The sequence below is a fragment of the Pseudophryne corroboree genome, chromosome 5 (assembly GCF_028390025.1).
Source record: "Pseudophryne corroboree isolate aPseCor3 chromosome 5, aPseCor3.hap2, whole genome shotgun sequence".
Classification (NCBI taxonomy): domain Eukaryota; kingdom Metazoa; phylum Chordata; class Amphibia; order Anura; family Myobatrachidae; genus Pseudophryne; species Pseudophryne corroboree.
Window position 1 is genome coordinate 320,923,475 of NC_086448.1, and position 17,843 is coordinate 320,941,317.

The 17,843-nt window shown below is 48.2% G+C and overlaps 1 protein-coding gene across 2 annotated transcripts in view; it reads left to right on the forward strand.

The window, feature by feature from the left end:
• The window catches only part of ANLN (anillin, actin binding protein), a 405,458-nt gene that overhangs the window by 68,928 nt on the left and 318,687 nt on the right, over positions 1–17,843 (forward strand). For both annotated transcript variants that reach the window (XM_063922504.1, XM_063922505.1), the window contains exons 3-5: positions 4,548–4,841; positions 5,061–5,392; positions 5,561–5,843. In XM_063922504.1, coding sequence (XP_063778574.1) covers positions 4,548–4,841; positions 5,061–5,392; positions 5,561–5,843 — 909 coding nt within the window. The remainder of the gene's footprint in view (positions 1–4,547; positions 4,842–5,060; positions 5,393–5,560; positions 5,844–17,843) is intronic.

Here is a 17,843-nt window from a genome sequence, read left to right on the forward strand (position 1 = left end):
TTGTGGCAATAAAAGACGTGTTGCATATCACAGAAGACCCTGCTGTTCCTGAGACAAGGGTCTGTATGTTTAAAGGAAAGAAACCTGTGGTAACGTTTCCCCCCCCTCATGAACTGAACGCTCTTTTTGAAAAGGCTTGGGAAATTCCTTACAAAAAGTTGCTGATTCCCAAGAGAATTATTATGGCATACCCGTTCCCCTCTGAGGATAGGGAAAAGTGGGAGTCAGCCCCCAATGTGGACAAGGCTCTAGCACGGCTGTTCAAGAAGGTGGCGCTTCCGTCCCTTGACACAGCGGCCCTAAAGGCTCCTGCGGATCGTAAGCAGGAAACTACTTTGAAATCTATTTATGTCACTACGGGTGCGCTGCTCAGACCTGCCGTGGCATGGGTGAGTAGTGCAATTGAAAAGTGGGCAAATAACTTGTCATCTGAATGGGACACCCTGGATAGGGATATCGTTCTCTTGACACTGGGTCATATCAGGGACGCTGCAGTCTATCTAAAGTAGGCTGTGAGAGATATTGGCCTCTTGGGATCAAGGGCCAATGCTATGGCAATCTCGGCTATGAGAGCATTATGAACTCATCAATGGAATGGTGATGCTGACTCTAAGAAGGCTATGGAGTCTCTGCCGTATAAAGGTGGTGTTTTTTGTTTTGTGAGGGCCTCGCGGACCTGGTGTCTACAGCTACCGCGGGTAAGTCATCTTTTCTACCGTATGTCCCTGCACAACAAAAGAAAACGCCTCTTTATCAGATGCAGTCCTTTCGGTCTAATAAATTCAAAAAAGGACGAGTGTCCTCCTTCCTTGCTGCTAGAGGTAGGGGAAGGGGAAAAAAGTCGCCGGCTGTGGCAAGCTCCCAAGAGCAGAAGTACTCCCCGGCCCCTACCAAATCCACCGAATGACGCTGGGGCTCCGCTGCTGGAGTCCGCATCGGTGGGGGCACGTCTACAACTCTTCAGTCAGGTCTGGGCTCGTTCGGCCCTAGATCCTTGGGTGCTAGAAATAGTGGTCCAAGGGTACAAACTGGAGTTTCAAGACGTGCCCCCTCACCGATTATTCAAATCGGCCTTACCAGCTTCTCTTCCGGAAAGTGAAGTAGTATGCGCTGCGATACAAAAGCTGTGTCTGCAGCAAGTTATTGTCATGGTCCCCCCGTCACAATGGGGAGAAGGCTTTTATTCAAGCCTGTTCATGGTCACGAAGCCGGATGGCTCAGTCAGACCGATTCTGACCTAAAAATCCCTCAATTTATATCTGAAAAGATTCAAGTTCAAGATGGAATCTCTCCGAGCAGTGATCTCCAGTCTGGAAGGGGGGATTTTATGGCGTCAGTCGACATCAAAGATGCCTACTTACATGTCCCAATATATCCTCCACATCAAGCTTACCTGAGGTTTGCTGTTCAGGATTGTCATTACCAATATCAGACGTTGCCGTTTGGTCTTCCCACGGCTCCGAGGATTTTCACCAAAGTAATGGCGGAAATTATGGTGCTCCTGCGCAAGCAGGGTGTCACAATTATCCCGTACTTGGACGATCTCCTGATAAAGGCGAGATCAAAGGAGCAGTTACTAAGAAACGTTGCGCTCTCCCTGATAGTCCTGCAACAACATGGTTGGATCCTAAATTTGCCAAAGTCACAGTCACGGCTGTCATTCTTGGGCATGATCCTGGACACGGAACTGCAGAGAGTGTTTCTCCCAGGTGAAAAAGCTCTGGAAATCCAGAACATGGTCAAGGAGATTCTGAAACCGGCAAGAGTGTCGATTCATCAATGCACTCGGGTGCTGGGGAAGATGGTGGCAGCCTACGAAGCCATTCTGTTTGGCAGGCTCCATGCCAGGGTGTTTCAGTGGGACCTGTTGGACAAGTGGTCCGGGTCTCACCTGCACATGCACCGGAAAATAAGCCCATCTTCCAGGACCAGAGTATCTCTCCTGTGGTGGCTCCAAAGTTCTCACCTCCTAGAGCAGGCATTCCCAACCACGGTCCTCAAGGCACACTAACAGTCCTGGTTTTAGTGATATCCAGGCTTCAGCACAGGTGACTTAATTAGTAGCTCAGTTAGTTTGATTTAACCATCTGTGCTGCAGCCTGGATATCACTAAAACCTGCACTGTTGGTGTGCTTTGAGGACCGTGGTTGGGAATGCCTGTCCTAGAGGGACGCAGGTTCGGGATCCAGGATTGGGTCCTGGTGACCACGGATGCAAGTCTCCGGGGCTGGGGAGCAGTCACACGGGGAAAATTTCCAGGGAAAATGGTCAAGCCAGGAAGCTTGTCGGCACATAAACATTCTGGAATTAAGAGCCATCTACAACAGCCTTCTACAAGCGGAACATCTTCGCGGTCTGCCCATCCTGATTGTCTGACAACATAACAGCAGTGGCGTACATAAACCACCAGGGTGGAACAAAGAGCAGAGTGGCGATGGCGGAGGCCACAAAAGTTCTCCGCTGGGCAGAAAAACATGCAAGCGCTCTGTCAGCGGTCTTCATTCCGGGCGTAGACAACTGGGAAGCAGACTTCCTCAGCAGACACGATCTCCATCCAGGAGAGTGGTGTCTTCATCAAGAAGACTTTGCAGAAGTGACAACTCATTGGGGAATTCCTCAAATAGACATGATGGCGTCTCGCCTCAACAAAAAGCTTCAGAGATATTATTCCGGGTCGAGGGACCCTGAAGCCAGTGCAGTGGACGCCCTGGTGACACCATAGGTGTTTCAGTCGGTATATGTGTTCCCTCCACTTCCACTCATTCCAAAGGTGATGAGGATCATAAGAAGAACAAGGGTTCAGGCGATACTCATTGTTCCAGATTGGCCACGGAGGGCCTGGTATCCGGATCTTCAGGAATTACTCATAGGAGATCCCTGGCCTCTTCCTCTAAGAGAGGACCGGTTACAGCAAGGGCCGTGTGTGTTTCAAGACTTACTGCGGTTGCGTTTGACGGCGTGGCAGTTGAACGGCAAATCTTGGCTCGAAAGGGTATTCCTGGTGAAGTCATCCCCACTCTACTTAAAGCTAGAAAGGAAGTAACGGCGAAGCATTATCACCGTATTTAGAGAAAATATTTGTTTTGATGTGAATCAAAGAAGGCTCCTACGGAAGAATTTCAGCTGGGTCGTTTTCTCCATTTTTTTTGCAAGCAGGTGTGGATGAGGCCTAAAGTTAGGCTCCATTAAAGTGCAGATTTCGGCCTTATCAATTTTCTTTCAAAAATAATTGGCCGCTCTTCCAGAGGTTCAGACTTTCGTGAAAGGGGTGCTGCACATCCAACCTCCATTTGTGCCCCCAGTGGCACCATGGGACCTTAACATGGTGTTGCAGTTTCTTATGTCACTCTGGTTTCAACATTTACGAAAGGTTGAGTTAAAATTTCTCCCTTGGAAAGTGGCCATGCTTTTGGCCTTGGCGTCCGCAAGGCGGGTGTCGGAATTAGCAGCTTTGTCTCACAAGAGCCCCTATTTGATCTTCCATGTGGATAGAGCGGAATTGAGAACTCGTCAACAATTTCTGCCAAAGGTGGTTTCTTCGTTTCACATGAACCAACCTATTGTGGTGCCTGTGGCTACTGAAGCCTTGGCTGATTCGAAGTCTCTCGATGTAGTCAGAGCTTTGAAATTTATGTCGCCAGAACGGCTCAGATTAGGAAAACGGAGGCTCTCTGTTTATCCTGTATGCTCCCAACAAAATTGGGGCTCCTGCTTCTAAGCAGACTATTGCACGCTGGATCTGTAATACGATTCGGCATGCTCATTCTACGGCTGGATTGCTGTTACCGAAGTCGGTGAAGGCCCATTCTACCAGGATGGTGGGCTCATCTTGGGCGGCTGCCCAGGGGGGTTCTGCATTACAACTTTGCCGAGCGGCTACTTGGTCGGGTTCAAACACCTTTGCGAAGTTCTACAAGTTTGATACCCTGGCTGATGAGGACCTCATGTTTGGTCAATCTGTGCAGCAGAGTCATCCGCACTCTCCCGCCTGTTCTAGACCTTTGGTATAAACCCCATGGTTCTTGAAGTGACCCCAGCATCCTCTAGGATGTATGAGGAAAAATAGGATTTTAATACCTACCGGTAAATCCTTTTCTCTTAATCCGTAGAGGATGCTGGGCGCCCGTCCCAGTGCGTAATGTATCTGCAGTTATTAGTTATGGTTACACACGTGTTATGTTTATAGTCATCCTGTTGCTGATGTTGTTCATGCCATTGAATGCCATGTTGTACGACGTGCTTGAGGTTTGAGCTGGTATGTATCTCACCTTAGTTTAACAATAAATACTTTTCCTCTTAATGTCAGTCTCCCTGGGCACAGTTCCTATAACTGGAGTCTGGAGGAGGAGCTAGTTCACACCCCTTTGAAAGTCTTAAAGTGCCCATGTCTCCTGCGGATCCTGTCTATACCCCATGGTTCTTGAAGTGACCCCAGCATCCTCTACGGACTAAGAGAAAAGGATTTACCGGTAGGTATTAAAATCCTATTTTTTTCTCACCACATTTTATGTCAAGTCCCTGCAATAAAACCGTTGTTCTCATTTTAGCTAAACCATGCTCAAAGCCGTCTCCATCAAAGAAACGCTGTTCTGATAACATTGAAACGCACACATCGGGTGCTGAGAACAAAGAGCCAAAAAGCCCAGAAATGTCTAAAGATAATATACACCCTTCTGAGATTATATCTCATTCGCCTGTAAAGGCCACACCTCAGACTCCACCAAGCTCATATCTTTCCAATAAAGAGCCACAGAGACCGAATTCTGAAGACCGTACTGCTTCCTCAATGAAGTCTCGTATGCAGAAGCTGGCAGAACAGAGGAATTACTGGGATAATGATGGTAAGGAAATGAATTAATACATTTATGTAACTAGATGTCCATTAATATGCTGCAAGCAATTTGCTGTAAACTGCTTTTGAACTAGAAATCTCCTTTATTGCCTGGCAACTGTTCTCCTTATTTTTCTTTTAAAAGAGCTAGTATCTAGATATGTTTTGTTTTTCCTGCTGCGTTTTTAAATTGTTTTTAATTCTTTTTTTATTTTATTTTGGTTTATAGGTAGTCCACCAAATTCTCCACCGCTTTTCAACCTACCTAAGGAAACTGTGCCTTCCCCTCCAAAACCAGATGCAGTCAACTTGCACACCCCTGTAGGCCGTCGAGGACGGTTAGCCAACCTTGCTGCAACAGTTTGCTCCTGGGAAGATGACCTAAGTCATCCATGTGTTAAACCAAACAATGCACAAGAAAAGCCTGGCACTGCTTGTTTATCAAAAGTGTCCACTGCCAGTTCAGCATCTGCCGGCATCAATAGTCACAGTGTAAGGCAGGAAGCTGTGTCCTGTTCTGAAAGACCTTCTGTGAATAAGGCAGCAGCCTCTGGCACATTGGTATGTAACATATGCATTTGTCATCTTTTAGTTAGAAACATTTAGGGAAATTTAGATTTCTGTAATAGTTTGGTATTTGTTGCTTGTTCAATCTTATTGTGATATTGCTTTTTAGAGGAATGTTGCTGCATCTTAAGTTTTAATCTTGAGTATGTCTGTCTTTCTTAGAGTACACATTCAGAGGCAAAATCATCAAGTTCCACTATTGCGTCATCAAATATTACAGAAAAATTAAAGCCATTGGAGGTTAAGCCATCAAGCATTGCTCCTTCCAAGCTTAAAGAGCAGGACTTACCACCAGCACAAGTTGTAAAACCCTTGTCCACTAATGTAACTACCTCACAAAAGATAGAGCGGCCAACCTCAAAGATTTTCCCAGCACATCAAGTGGTGTCGAGAGAGGAGATTGGTAGGGTGACACCTTTACAACAGGACAAGACTGCTACACCAGGTAAGACGTGCTATAAGCAAAGTGATGTATGTAATGGGAATATTAAGGTTACAAAATGGTATGTCGGCATAAAATGAAGATTTAGGGGGGAATTTAATTAGGTGTGACATCTGGTAATTTACAGCGATCAAACTTTTTGCAGCTATTGTACTGAAAAGTGCTCTTGTGATTCAACCTATTCAATTGCAAATGTGCAAAAATGCGATTTGTGCGAAAAAAATGTGTTGACAAAACCAGAAAAAAGTGTAGGTGAAAATGGGTAAATCTGCCTGTACCTAAAACAAGCCAAACTACTATAGGAAAACAGTATAGAAGTCTATTAGTTGTCATAATAAAAAGATTTGGAGTACTTAAATTGGGTCAAATATTTGTAATATGCAGTGTTTTTTTTTTTTTTTTTTTTGTAAGTGTCAAAATGATAGAAAGCAAGTGTTTTTTTTTTTTTTTTTTTTTAGCAAAATACGTGCTCAAATTAATGGAGTACAAAAATGGGTATAAGTATTTATTTGGATAATTTTGTAAGCCACTTTCAGTAAACTTCCCCCCAAAAAATAACCCCCACATGCAAGCCTAAAAACACTTGTTCCACTCATAAAGCAACCCAATATACCTGTCCCATACCTTGTACCCCACTTTCCATAATTTCGCAATTTTTAACCCCAAAAATTATGTCATTGGCCCATTAACTTCTAAAGGGGTATTATAACGTCCTAGTGGATGCTGGGGACTCCGTAAGGACCATGGGGAATAAACGGGCTCTGCAGGAGACTGGGCACTCTAAAGAAAGATTTAGTACTACCTGGTGTGCACTGGCTCCTCCCTCTATGCCCCTCCTCCAGACCTCAGTTAGAATCTGTGCCCGGCCAGAGCTGGGTGCTTTTAGTGAGCTCTCCTGAGCTTGCTAATAAAGTATTTTCTCTGATGTCCTAGTGGATGCTGGGACTTCGTAAGGACCATGGGGAATAGCGGCTCCGCAGGAGACAGGGCACAAGAATAAAAGCTTTAGGATCAGGTGGTGTGCACTGGCTCCTCCCCCTATGACCCTCCTCCAAGCCTCAGTTAGATTTTTGTGCCCGAACGAGAAGGGTGCAGGCTAGGTGGCTCTCCTGAGCTGCTTAGAATAAAAGTTTAATTTATTTTTTTTATTTTCAGTGAGTCCTGCTGGCAACAGGCTCACTGCATCGTGGGACTAAGGGGAGAAGAAGCGAACTCACGTGCGTGCAGAGTGGATTGGGCTTCTTAGGCTACTGGACATTAGCTCCAGAGGGACGATCACAGGTACAGCCTGGATGGGTCACCGGAGCCGCGCCGCCGTCCCCCTTACAAAGCCAGAAGAGACGAAGAGGTCCGGTGAAATCGGCGGCAGAAGACAATCCTGTCTTCAGACTAAGGTAGCGCACAGCACCTCAGCTGTGCGCCATTGCTCTCAGCACACTTCACACTCCGGTCACTGAGGGTGCAGGGCGCTTGGGGGGGAGCGCCCTGAGACGCAATATAAATGATAATACCTTAGGTGGCAAAAGAATACATCACATATAGCTCCTGGGCTATATGGATGTATTTTAACCCCTGCCATTTTTACACAAAAAAGCGGGAGATAGGCTCCGCCCCTTCACGACGTCCTTATCTCCTCAGCACACAAGCGCCATTTTCCCTCACAGTTCCGCTGGAAGGACGGCTCCCTGACTCTCCCCTGCAGTCCTGCTTCAGAATCGGGGTAAAAAAGAGAAGGGGGGGCACTATTGGCAGCAAATGACAATATAAACAGCAGCTATAAGGGAATAACACTTACATAAGGTTATCCCTGTGTGTGTGTGTGTGTGTGTGTGTGTATATATATATATATATATATATATATATATATATATATATATATATATATATATATATATATATATATAGCTATAGCGCTGGGTGTGTGCTGGCAGACTCTCCCTCTGTCTCTCCAAAGGGCTCGTGGGGTCCTGTCCTCTATCGGAGCATTCCCGGTGTGTGTGCTGTGTGTCGGTACGTGTGTGTCGACATGTATGAGGAGGAAAATGATGTGGAGGCGGAGCAATTGCCTGCGTTAGTGATGTCACCCCCTAGGGAGTCGACACCTGACTGGATGATCGTGTTCAAACAATTAAGTGATAATGTCAACACTTTGCAAAAAACTGTTGACGACATGAGACAGCCGGCAAATCAATTAGTGCCTGTCCAGGCGACACCGTCAGGGGCCCTAAAACGCCCGTTACCTCAGTGGGTCGACACAGACCCAGACACAGATACGGAGTCTAGTGTCGACGGTGTTGAGTCGAACGTAATGTCCAGTAGGGCCACACGTTACATGATCACGGCAATGAAGGAAGCATTGCACATTTCTGACACTACAAATACCACTAAGAAGGGTATTATGTGGGGGGTGAAAAAACTACCAATAGTTTTTCCTGAGTCAGATGAATTGAATGAGGTATGTGATAAAGCGTGGGTTTCTCCCGACAAAAAACTGCTAATTTCTAATTATTGGCACTATATCCTTTCCCATCAGAGGTTAGGACACGTTGGGAAACACCCCCTAGGGTAGATAAGGCGCTCACACGTTTATCTAAACAAGTAGCGTTACCGTCTCCTGATACGGCCACCCTCAAAGAACCAGCTGATAGAAGGCTGGAAAATATCCTAAAAAGTATATACACACATACTGGTGTTATACTGCGACCAGCAATCGCCTCAGCCTGGATGTGCAGTGCTGGAGTCGCGTGGTCGGATTCCCTGACTGAAAATATTGATACCCTGGATAGGGACAATATATTGTTAACTATAGAGCATTTGAAGGATGCATTACTATATATGCGTGATGCACAGAGGGATATTTGCACCCTGGCATCAAGAGTAAGTGCTATGTCTATCTCTGCCAGAAGAACGTTATGGACGCGTCAGTGGTCAGGGGATGCGGATTCCAAACGACATATGGAAGTATTGCCGTATAAAGGGGAGGAGTTATTTGGGGCTGGTCTTTCGGACCTGGTGGCCACGGCAACGGCTGGAAAGTCCACCTTCTTACCCCAGGTCACTTCACATCAACAGAAAAAGACACCGTCTTTTCAAACTCGGTCCTTTCGTTCCCATAAATACAAGCGAGCAAAAGGCCATTCCTTTCTGCCCCGGGGCAGAGGAAGGGGAAAAAGACTGCACCATGCAGCCGCTTCCCAGGATCAGAAGCCTTCCCCTGCTTCTGCCAAGTCTTCAGCATGACGCTGGGGCTTTACAAGCAGACTCAGACTTGGTGGGGGCCCGTCTCAAGAATTTCAACGCGCAGTGGGCTCACTCGCAAGTGGATCCCTGGATTCTACAGGTAGTATCGCAGGGGTACAAACTGGAATTCGAGGCGTTTCCCCCTCGCCGGTTCCTGAAGTCTGCTCTGCCAAAGTCTCCCTCCGACAGGGAGGCAGTTCTGGAAGCCATTCACAAGCTGTATTCCCAGCAGGTGATAATCAAGGTACCCCTCCTACAACAAGGAAAGGGGTATTATTCCACGCTGTTTGTGGTACCGAAGCCGGACGGCTCGGTGAGACCAATTTTAAATCTGAAATCCTTGAACACTTACATAAAAAGGTTCAAATTCAAGATGGAATCACTCAGAGCGGTGATAGCGAACCTGGAAGAAGGGGACTATATGGTGTCTCTGGACATCAAAGATGCTTATCTCCACGTCCCAATCTACCCTTCTCACCAAGGGTATCTCAGGTTTGTAGTACAAGACTGTCATTATCAGTTTCAGACGCTGCCGTTTGGGTTGTCCACGGCACCTCGGGTCTTTACCAAGGTAATGGCCGAAATGATGATTCTTCTTCGAAGAAAAGGCGTATTAATTATCCCTTACTTGGACGATCTCCTGATAAGGGCAAGGTCCAGGGAACAGTTAGAAGTCGGAGTAGCACTATCTCAGATAGTGTTACGTCAGCACGGGTGGATCCTAAATATTCCAAAATCGCAGCTGATTCCAACGACACGTCTTCTGTTCCTAGGAATGATTCTAGACACAGTCCAGAAGAAGGTTTTTCTCCTGGAGGAGAAGGCCAAGGAGTTATCCGAGCTAGTCAGGAACCTCCTAAAACCAGCCCAGGTGTCAGTGCATCAGTGCACGAGGGTCCTGGGAAAAATGGTGGCTTCTTACGAAGCAATTCCATTCGGAAGATTCCATGCAAGAACGTTTCAGTGGGATCTACTGGACAAATGGTCCGGTTCGCATCTTCAGATGCAGCAGCGGATAACCCTGTCACCAAAGACAATGGTGTCTCTCCTGTGGTGGTTGCAGTGTGCTCATCTTCTAGAGGGCCGCAGATTCGGCATTCAGGATTGGATCCTGGTGACCACGGATGCAAGCCTGAGAGGCTGGGGAGCAGTCACACAGGGAAAAAACTTCCAGGGCTTGTGGTCAAGCATGGAAACATCTCTTCATATAAACATTCTGGAACTACGGGCCATTTACAATGCCCTAAGTCAAGCGAAACCCCTGCTTCAGGGTCAGGCGGTATTGATCCAATCGGACAACATCACGTCAGTCGCCCACGTAAACAGACAGGGCGGCACGAAAAGCAGGAGGGCAATGGCAGAGGCTGCAAGGATTCTTCGCTGGGCGGAAAATCATGTGATAGCTCTGTCAGCAGTGTTCATTCCGGGAGTGGACAACTGGGAAGCAGACTTCCTCAGCAGACACGACCTTCACCCGGGAGAGTGGGGACTTCACCCAGAAGTCTTCCACCTGATTGTAAACCGTTGGGTAAAACCAAAGGTGGACATGATGGCGTCACGTCTAAACAAAAAATTAGACAGATATTGCGCCAGGTCAAGGGACCCTCAGGCAATAGCGGTGGACGCTCTGGTGACACCGTGGGTGTACCAGTCAGTGTATGTGTTCCCTCCTCTGCCTCTCATACCAAAAGTACTGAGAATCATAAGAAGGAGAGGAGTAAGAACGATACTCGTGGTTCCGGATTGGCCAAGATGGACTTGGTACCCGGAACTTCAGGAGATGCTCACGGAAGACCCGTGGCCTCTACCTCTAAGAAAGGACCTGCTCCAGCAGGGGCCTTGTCTGTTACAAGACTTACCGCGGCTGCGTTTGACGGCATGGCGGCTGAACGCCGGATCCTGAAGGAAAAAGGCATTCCAGATGAAGTCATCCCTACCCTGGTCAAAGCCAGGAAGGATGTAACCGCAAAACATTATCACCGCATTTGGCGAAAATATGTTGCGTGGTGTGAGGCCAAGAAGGCCCCTACAGAGGAATTTCAACTGGGTCGTTTCCTCCATTTCCTGCAAACAGGACTGTCTATGGGCCTAAAATTAGGGTCCATTAAGGTTCAAATTTCGGCCCTGTCGATTTTCTTCCAGAAAGAACTGGCTTCAGTACCTGAAGTTCAGACATTTGTAAAAGGGGTACTGCATATACAACCTCCTTTTGTGCCTCCAGTGGCACCTTGGGATCTCAATGTTTTGAGGTTCCTTAAGTCACATTGGTTTGAACCACTCACCACTGTGGACTTAAAATATCTCACATGGAAGGTGACGATGCTGTTAGCCCTGGCTTCAGCCAGGCGTGTGTCAGAATTGGCGGCTTTATCATATAAAAGCCCTTACTTAATTTTTCATTCTGACAGGGCAGAATTGAGGACTCGTCCTCAATTTCTCCCTAAGGTGGTTTCTGCTTTTCACATGAACCAACCTATTGTGGTGCCTGCGGCTACTAGGGACTTGGAGGACTCCAAGTTACTTGACGTTGTCAGGGCCCTAAAAATATATGTTTCCAGGACGGCTGGAGTCAGAAAGTCTGACTCGCTGTTTATCCTGTATGCACCCAACAAGCTGGGTGCTCCTGCTTCTAAGCAGACTATTGCTCGTTGGATTTGTAGTACAATTCAGCTTGCACATTCTGTGGCAGGCCTGCCACAGCCAAAATCTGTAAAAGCCCATTCCACAAGGAAAGTGGGCTCATCTTGGGCGGCTGCCCGAGGGGTCTCGGCTTTACAACTTTGCCGAGCAGCTACTTGGTCAGGGGCAAACACGTTTGCTAAATTCTACAAATTTGATACCCTGGCTGAGGAGGACCTGGAGTTCTCTCATTCGGTGCTGCAGAGTCATCCGCACTCTCCCGCCCGTTTGGGAGCTTTGGTATAATCCCCATGGTCCTTACGGAGTCCCAGCATCCACTAGGACGTCAGAGAAAATAAGATTTTACTTACCGATAAATCTATTTCTCGTAGTCCGTAGTGGATGCTGGGCGCCCATCCCAAGTGCGGATTGTCTGCAATACTTGTACATAGTTATTGGTAACTAAATCGGGTTATTGTTGTTGTGAGCCATCTTTTCAGAGGCTCCTTCGTTGTTATCATACTGTTAACTGGGTTCAGATCACGAGTTGTACGGTGTGATTGGTGTGGCTGGTATGAGTCTTACCCGGGATTCAATATCCTTCCTTTATTATGTACGCTCGTCCGGGCACAGTATCCTAACTGAGGCTTGGAGGAGGGTCATAGGGGGAGGAGCCAGTGCACACCACCTGATCCTAAAGCTTTTATTCTTGTGCCCTGTCTCCTGCGGAGCCGCTATTCCCCATGGTCCTTACGGAGTCCCAGCATCCACTACGGACTACGAGAAATAGATTTATCGGTAAGTAAAATCTTATTTTAGTAGTTTTTTTTTTTATATTTTCAGAGAGCTTCTGCTGGCAACAGACTCTCTGCTACGTGGGACTGAGGGGAGAGAAGCAAACCTACTAACTGCGGCTAGGTTGCGTTTCTTAGGCTACTGGACACCATTAGCTCCAGAGGGATCGAACACAGGACCTGACCTTGTCGTCCGTTCCCGAAGCCGCGCCGCCGTCCCCCTCGCAGAGCCAGAAGTCAGAAGCCGGCAGAAGCAAGAAGACTTCGAAATCGGCGGCAGAAGACTCCTGTCTTCACATGAGGTAGTGCACAGCACTGCAGCTGTGCGCCATTGCGCCCACACTACCCACACACTCCGGTCACTGTAGGGTGCAGGGGGGGGCGCCCTGGGCAGCAATTAGGATACCTCTTGGCAAAAAGACACACATATACAGCTGGGCACTGTATATATGTACGACCCCCGCCATTTTATTTACACAGACCCGGGACAGAAGCCCGCCGATGAGGGGGCGGGGCCTTCTTCCTCAGCACTAACCAGCGCCATTTTCTCTTCACAGCTCCGGTGAGAGGAAGCTCCCCAGGCTCTCCCCTGCAGTATCAAGGTAGAAAAAGGGTAAAAAGAGAGGGGGGGGCACATAAATTTAGGCGCAAATTATCATAACCAGCAGCTACTGGGTAAACACTAAGTTACTGTGTAATCCCTGGGTTATATAGCGCTGGGGTGTGTGCTGGCATACTCTCTCTCTGTCTCCCCAAAAGGCCTTGTGGGGTCTTGTCCTCAATTAGAGCATTCCCTGTGTGTGTGCGGTGTGTCGGTACGTTTGTGTCGACATGTTTGACGAGGACGGTTACGTGGAGGTAGAACAAGTGCAAGTGACACTGGTGTCGGCGCCGACACCTGATTGGATGGATATGTGGAAGGTGTAAAATGATAACGTAAGCTCCTTGCATAAAAGGTTGGATAATCAGTCAGGGTCTCAACCCGTGTCTGATTCTACAGCTCAGAGGCCGTCAGGGTCTCAAAAGCGCCCACTATCCCAGTTAGTTGACACAGATGTCGACACGGATTCTGACTCCAGTGTCGATGACGATGAGGCAAAGTTGCAGCCTAAAATGACTAAAGCCATCCGATACATGATTATAGCAATGAAGGATGTATTGCACATATCTGAGGAAAACCCGGTCTCTGACAAAAGGGTGTATATGTATGGGGAGAAAAAGCAAGAGGTGACTTTTCCCCCTTCACATGAGTTAAATGAATTATGTGAAAAAGCATGGGATTCCCCCGATAAGAAAGTGCTGATTTCCAAAAGGTTACTTATGGCGTACCCTTTCCCGCCAACGGACAGGATGCGCTGGGAATCCTCCCCTAGGGTAGATAAAGCTCTGACACGCTTATCTAAAAAGGTGGCCCTGCCATCACAGGATACGGCCGCCCTAAAGGATCCTGCAGATAGGAAGCAGGAAAGTATCCTGAAGTCTGTTTATGCACACTCCGGTACTATAGTGAGGCCGGCTATTGCGTCGGCCTGGATGTGTAGTGCTGTAGCAGCATGGACATGAACTAAGGGCCATATACAACGCCCTGAGTCAAGCGGAGCCTCTGCTTCGAAACCAACCAGTGCTGATTCAGTCAGACAACATCACCGCAGTGGCTCATGTCAACCGCCAGGGCGGCACAAGAAGCAGAGTGGCGATGGCGGAAGCCACCAGGATTCTTCGTTGGGCGGAGAATCACGTGCAAGCACTGTCAGCAGTGTTGATTCCGGGAGTGGACAACTGGGAAGCAAACTTCCTCAGTAGGCACGGCCTCCACCCGGGAGAGTGGGGACTTCATCACGAAGTCTTCACTCAGATTACAAATCGATGCGAACTGCCACAGGTGGACATGATGGCATCCCGTCTCAACAAAAAGCTACAAAGGTATTGCGCCAGGTCAAGAGACCCTCAGGCGATAGCTGTGGACGCACTAGTAACACCGTGGGTGTTCCAGTCGGTCTATGTGTTTCCTCCTCTTCCTCTCATACCCAAGGTGCTGAGAATCGTAAGAAAAAGAGGAGTGAGAACAATGCTCATTGTTCCGGATTGGCCAAGAAGGACTTGGTACCCGGAACTGCAAGAAATGCTCACAGAGGACCCATGGCCTCTGCCTCTCACAGGACCTGTTGCAACAGGGGCCCTGTCTGTTCCAAGACTTACCGTGGCTGTGTTTGACAGCATGGCGGTTGAACGCAGGATCCTAGCGGAAAAAGGCATTCCGGATGAAGTTATTCCTACGCTGATAAAGGCTAGGAAGGACGTGACAGCAAAACATTATCACCGTATATGGCGAAAATATGTGGCCTGGTGTGAGGCCAGGAAGCCCCCTACAGAGGAATTCCAGCTGGGCCGCTTCCTACAGTCTGGAGTGACTATGGGCTTGAAGTTGGGGTCCATAAAGGTCCAGATTTCGGCCCTATCCATTTTCTATCAAAAGGAACTGGCTTCTCTTCCTGAAGTTCAGACGTTTGTTAAGGGAGTTCTGCATATTCAGCCCCCTTTTGTGCCACCAGTGGCACCTTGGGATCTCAACGTGGTGTTGGGTTTCCTGAAATCACACTGGTTTGAGCCACTTAAGACCGTGGAGCTAAAGTATCTCACGTGGAAGGTGGTCATGCTATTGGCCTTAGCTTCGGCTAGGCGTTTGTCAGAATTGGCGGATTTGTCATGTAAAAGCCCCTATCTGGTTTTCCATATGGACAGGGCAGAATTACGGACTCGTCTGCAATTTCTGCCGAAGGTGGTGTCATCTTTTCATTTGAACCAACCTATTGTGGTGCCTGCGGCTACTCGTGACTTGGAGGATTCCAAGTTGCTTGATGTAGTCAGGGCTTTGAAGATCTATGTAGCCAGGACGGCTGGAGTCAGGAAAACTGACTCGCTGTTTATCCTGTATGCATCCAACAAGCTGGGTGCTCCTGCTTCAAAGCAAACCATTGCTCGCTGGATCTGTAACACGATTCAGCAGGCTCATTCTGCGGCTGGATTGCCGCATCCAAAATCAGTGAAAGCCCATTCCACAAGGAAAGTGGGCTCTTCTTGGGCGGCTGCCCGAGGGGTCTCTGCATTACAGCTTTGCCGAGCAGCTACTTGGTCGGGTTCAAACACATTTGCTAAGTTCTACAAGTTTGATACCCTGGCTGAGGAGGACCTTGTGTTTGCCCATTCGGTGCTGCAGAGTCATCCGCACTCTCCCGCCCGTTTGGGAGCTTTGGTATAATCCCCATGGTCCTTACGGAGTCCCCAGCATCCACTAGGACGTCAGAGAAAATAGGAATTTACTCACCGGTAAATCTATTTCTCTATCGTCCTAGTGGATGCTGGGGTTCCTGAAAGGACCATGGGGGATTAGCGGCTCCGCAGGAGACAGGGCACAAAAAGTAAAGCTTTAGGATCAGGTGGTGTGCACTGGCTCCTCCCCCTATGACCCTCCTCCAAGCCTCAGTTAGATTTTTGTGCCCGGCCGAGAAGGGTGCAATCTAGGTGGCTCTCCTAAAGAGCTGCTTAGAAAAGTTTAGCTTAGGTTTTTTATTTTACAGTGAGTCCTGCTGGCAACAGGATCACTGCAACGAGGGACTTAGGGGAGAAGAAGTGAACTCACCTGCGTGCAGGATGGATTGGCTTCTTTGGCTACTGGACATTAGCTCCAGAGGGACGATCACAGGTACAGCCTGGATGGTCACCGGAGCCTCGCCGCCGGCCCCCTTGCAGATGCTGAAACGAGAAGAGGTCCAGAATCGGCGGCAGAAGACTCCTCGGTCTTCTTAAGGTAGCGCACAGCACTGCAGCTGTGCGCCATTTCCTCTCGGCACACTTCACACGGCAGTCACTGAGGGTGCAGGGCGCTGGGAGGGGGGCGCCCTGGGAGGCAAATGAAAACCTTTTTTGGCTAAAAATACCTCACATATAGCCTCCGGGGGCTATATGGAGATATTTAACCCCTGCCAGAATCCATTAAAGAGCGGGAGACGAGCCCGCCGAAAAAGGGGCGGGGCCTATCTCCTCAGCACACAGCGCCATTTTCCCTCACAGAAAGGCTGGAGGGAAGCCTCCCAGGCTCTCCCCTGCACTGCACTACAGAAACAGGGTTAAAACAGAGAGGGGGGGCACTAATTTGGCGTTAGAAATATATAAAAGATGCTATAAGGGAAAACACTTATATAAGGTTGTCCCTATATAATTATAGCGTTTTTGGTGTGTGCTGGCAAACTCTCCCTCTGTCTCTCCAAAGGGCTAGTGGGTCCTGTCCTCTATCAGAGCATTCCCTGTGTGTGTGCTGTGTGTCGGTACGTGTGTGTCGACATGTATGAGGACGATGTTGGTGAGGAGGCGGAGCAATTGCCTGTAATGGTGATGTCACTCTCTAGGGAGTCGACACCGGAATGGATGGCTTATTTAGGGAATTACGTGATAATGTCAACACGCTGCAAGGTCGGTTGACGACATGAGACGGCCGACAAACAATTAGTACCGGTCCAGACGTCTCAAACACCGTCAGGGGTTTTAAAACGCCCGTTTACTTTAGTCGGTCGACACAGACACAGACACGGACACTGAATCCAGTGTCGACGGTGAATAAACAAACGTATTCCTTATTAGGGCCACACGTTAAGGGCAATGAAGGAGGTGTTACATATTTCTGATACTACAAGTACCACAAAAGAGGGTATTATGTGGGATGTAATAAAAACTACCGTAGTTTTTCCTGAATCAGATAAATTAAATGAAGTGTGTGATGATGCGTGGGTTCCCCCCGATAGAAAATTATGGGCGGTATACCCTTTCCCGCCAGAAGTTAGGGCGCGTTGGGAAACACCCCTTAGGGTGGATAAGGCGCTCACACGCTTATCAAAACAAGTGGCGGTACCGTCTATAGATAGGGCCGTCCTCAAGGAGCCAGCTGACAGGAGGCTGGAAAATATCATAAAAAGTATATACACACATACTGGTGTTATACTGCGACCAGCGATCGCCTCAGCCTGGATGTGCAGAGCTGGGGTGGCTTGGTCGGATTCCCTGACTAAAAATATTGATACCCTTGACAGGGACAGTATTTTATTGACTATAGAGCATTTAAAGGATGCATTTTCTATATATGCGAGATGCACAGAGGGATATTTGCACTCTGGCATCAAGAGTAAGTGCGATGTCCATATCTGCCAGAAGATGTTTATGGACACGACAGTGGTCAGGTGATGCAGATTCCAAACGGCACAAAGGTGTATTGCCGTATAAAGGAAGAGGAGTTATTTGGGGTCGGTCCATCGGACCTGGTGGCCACGGCAACTGCTGGAAAATCCACCGTTTTTAC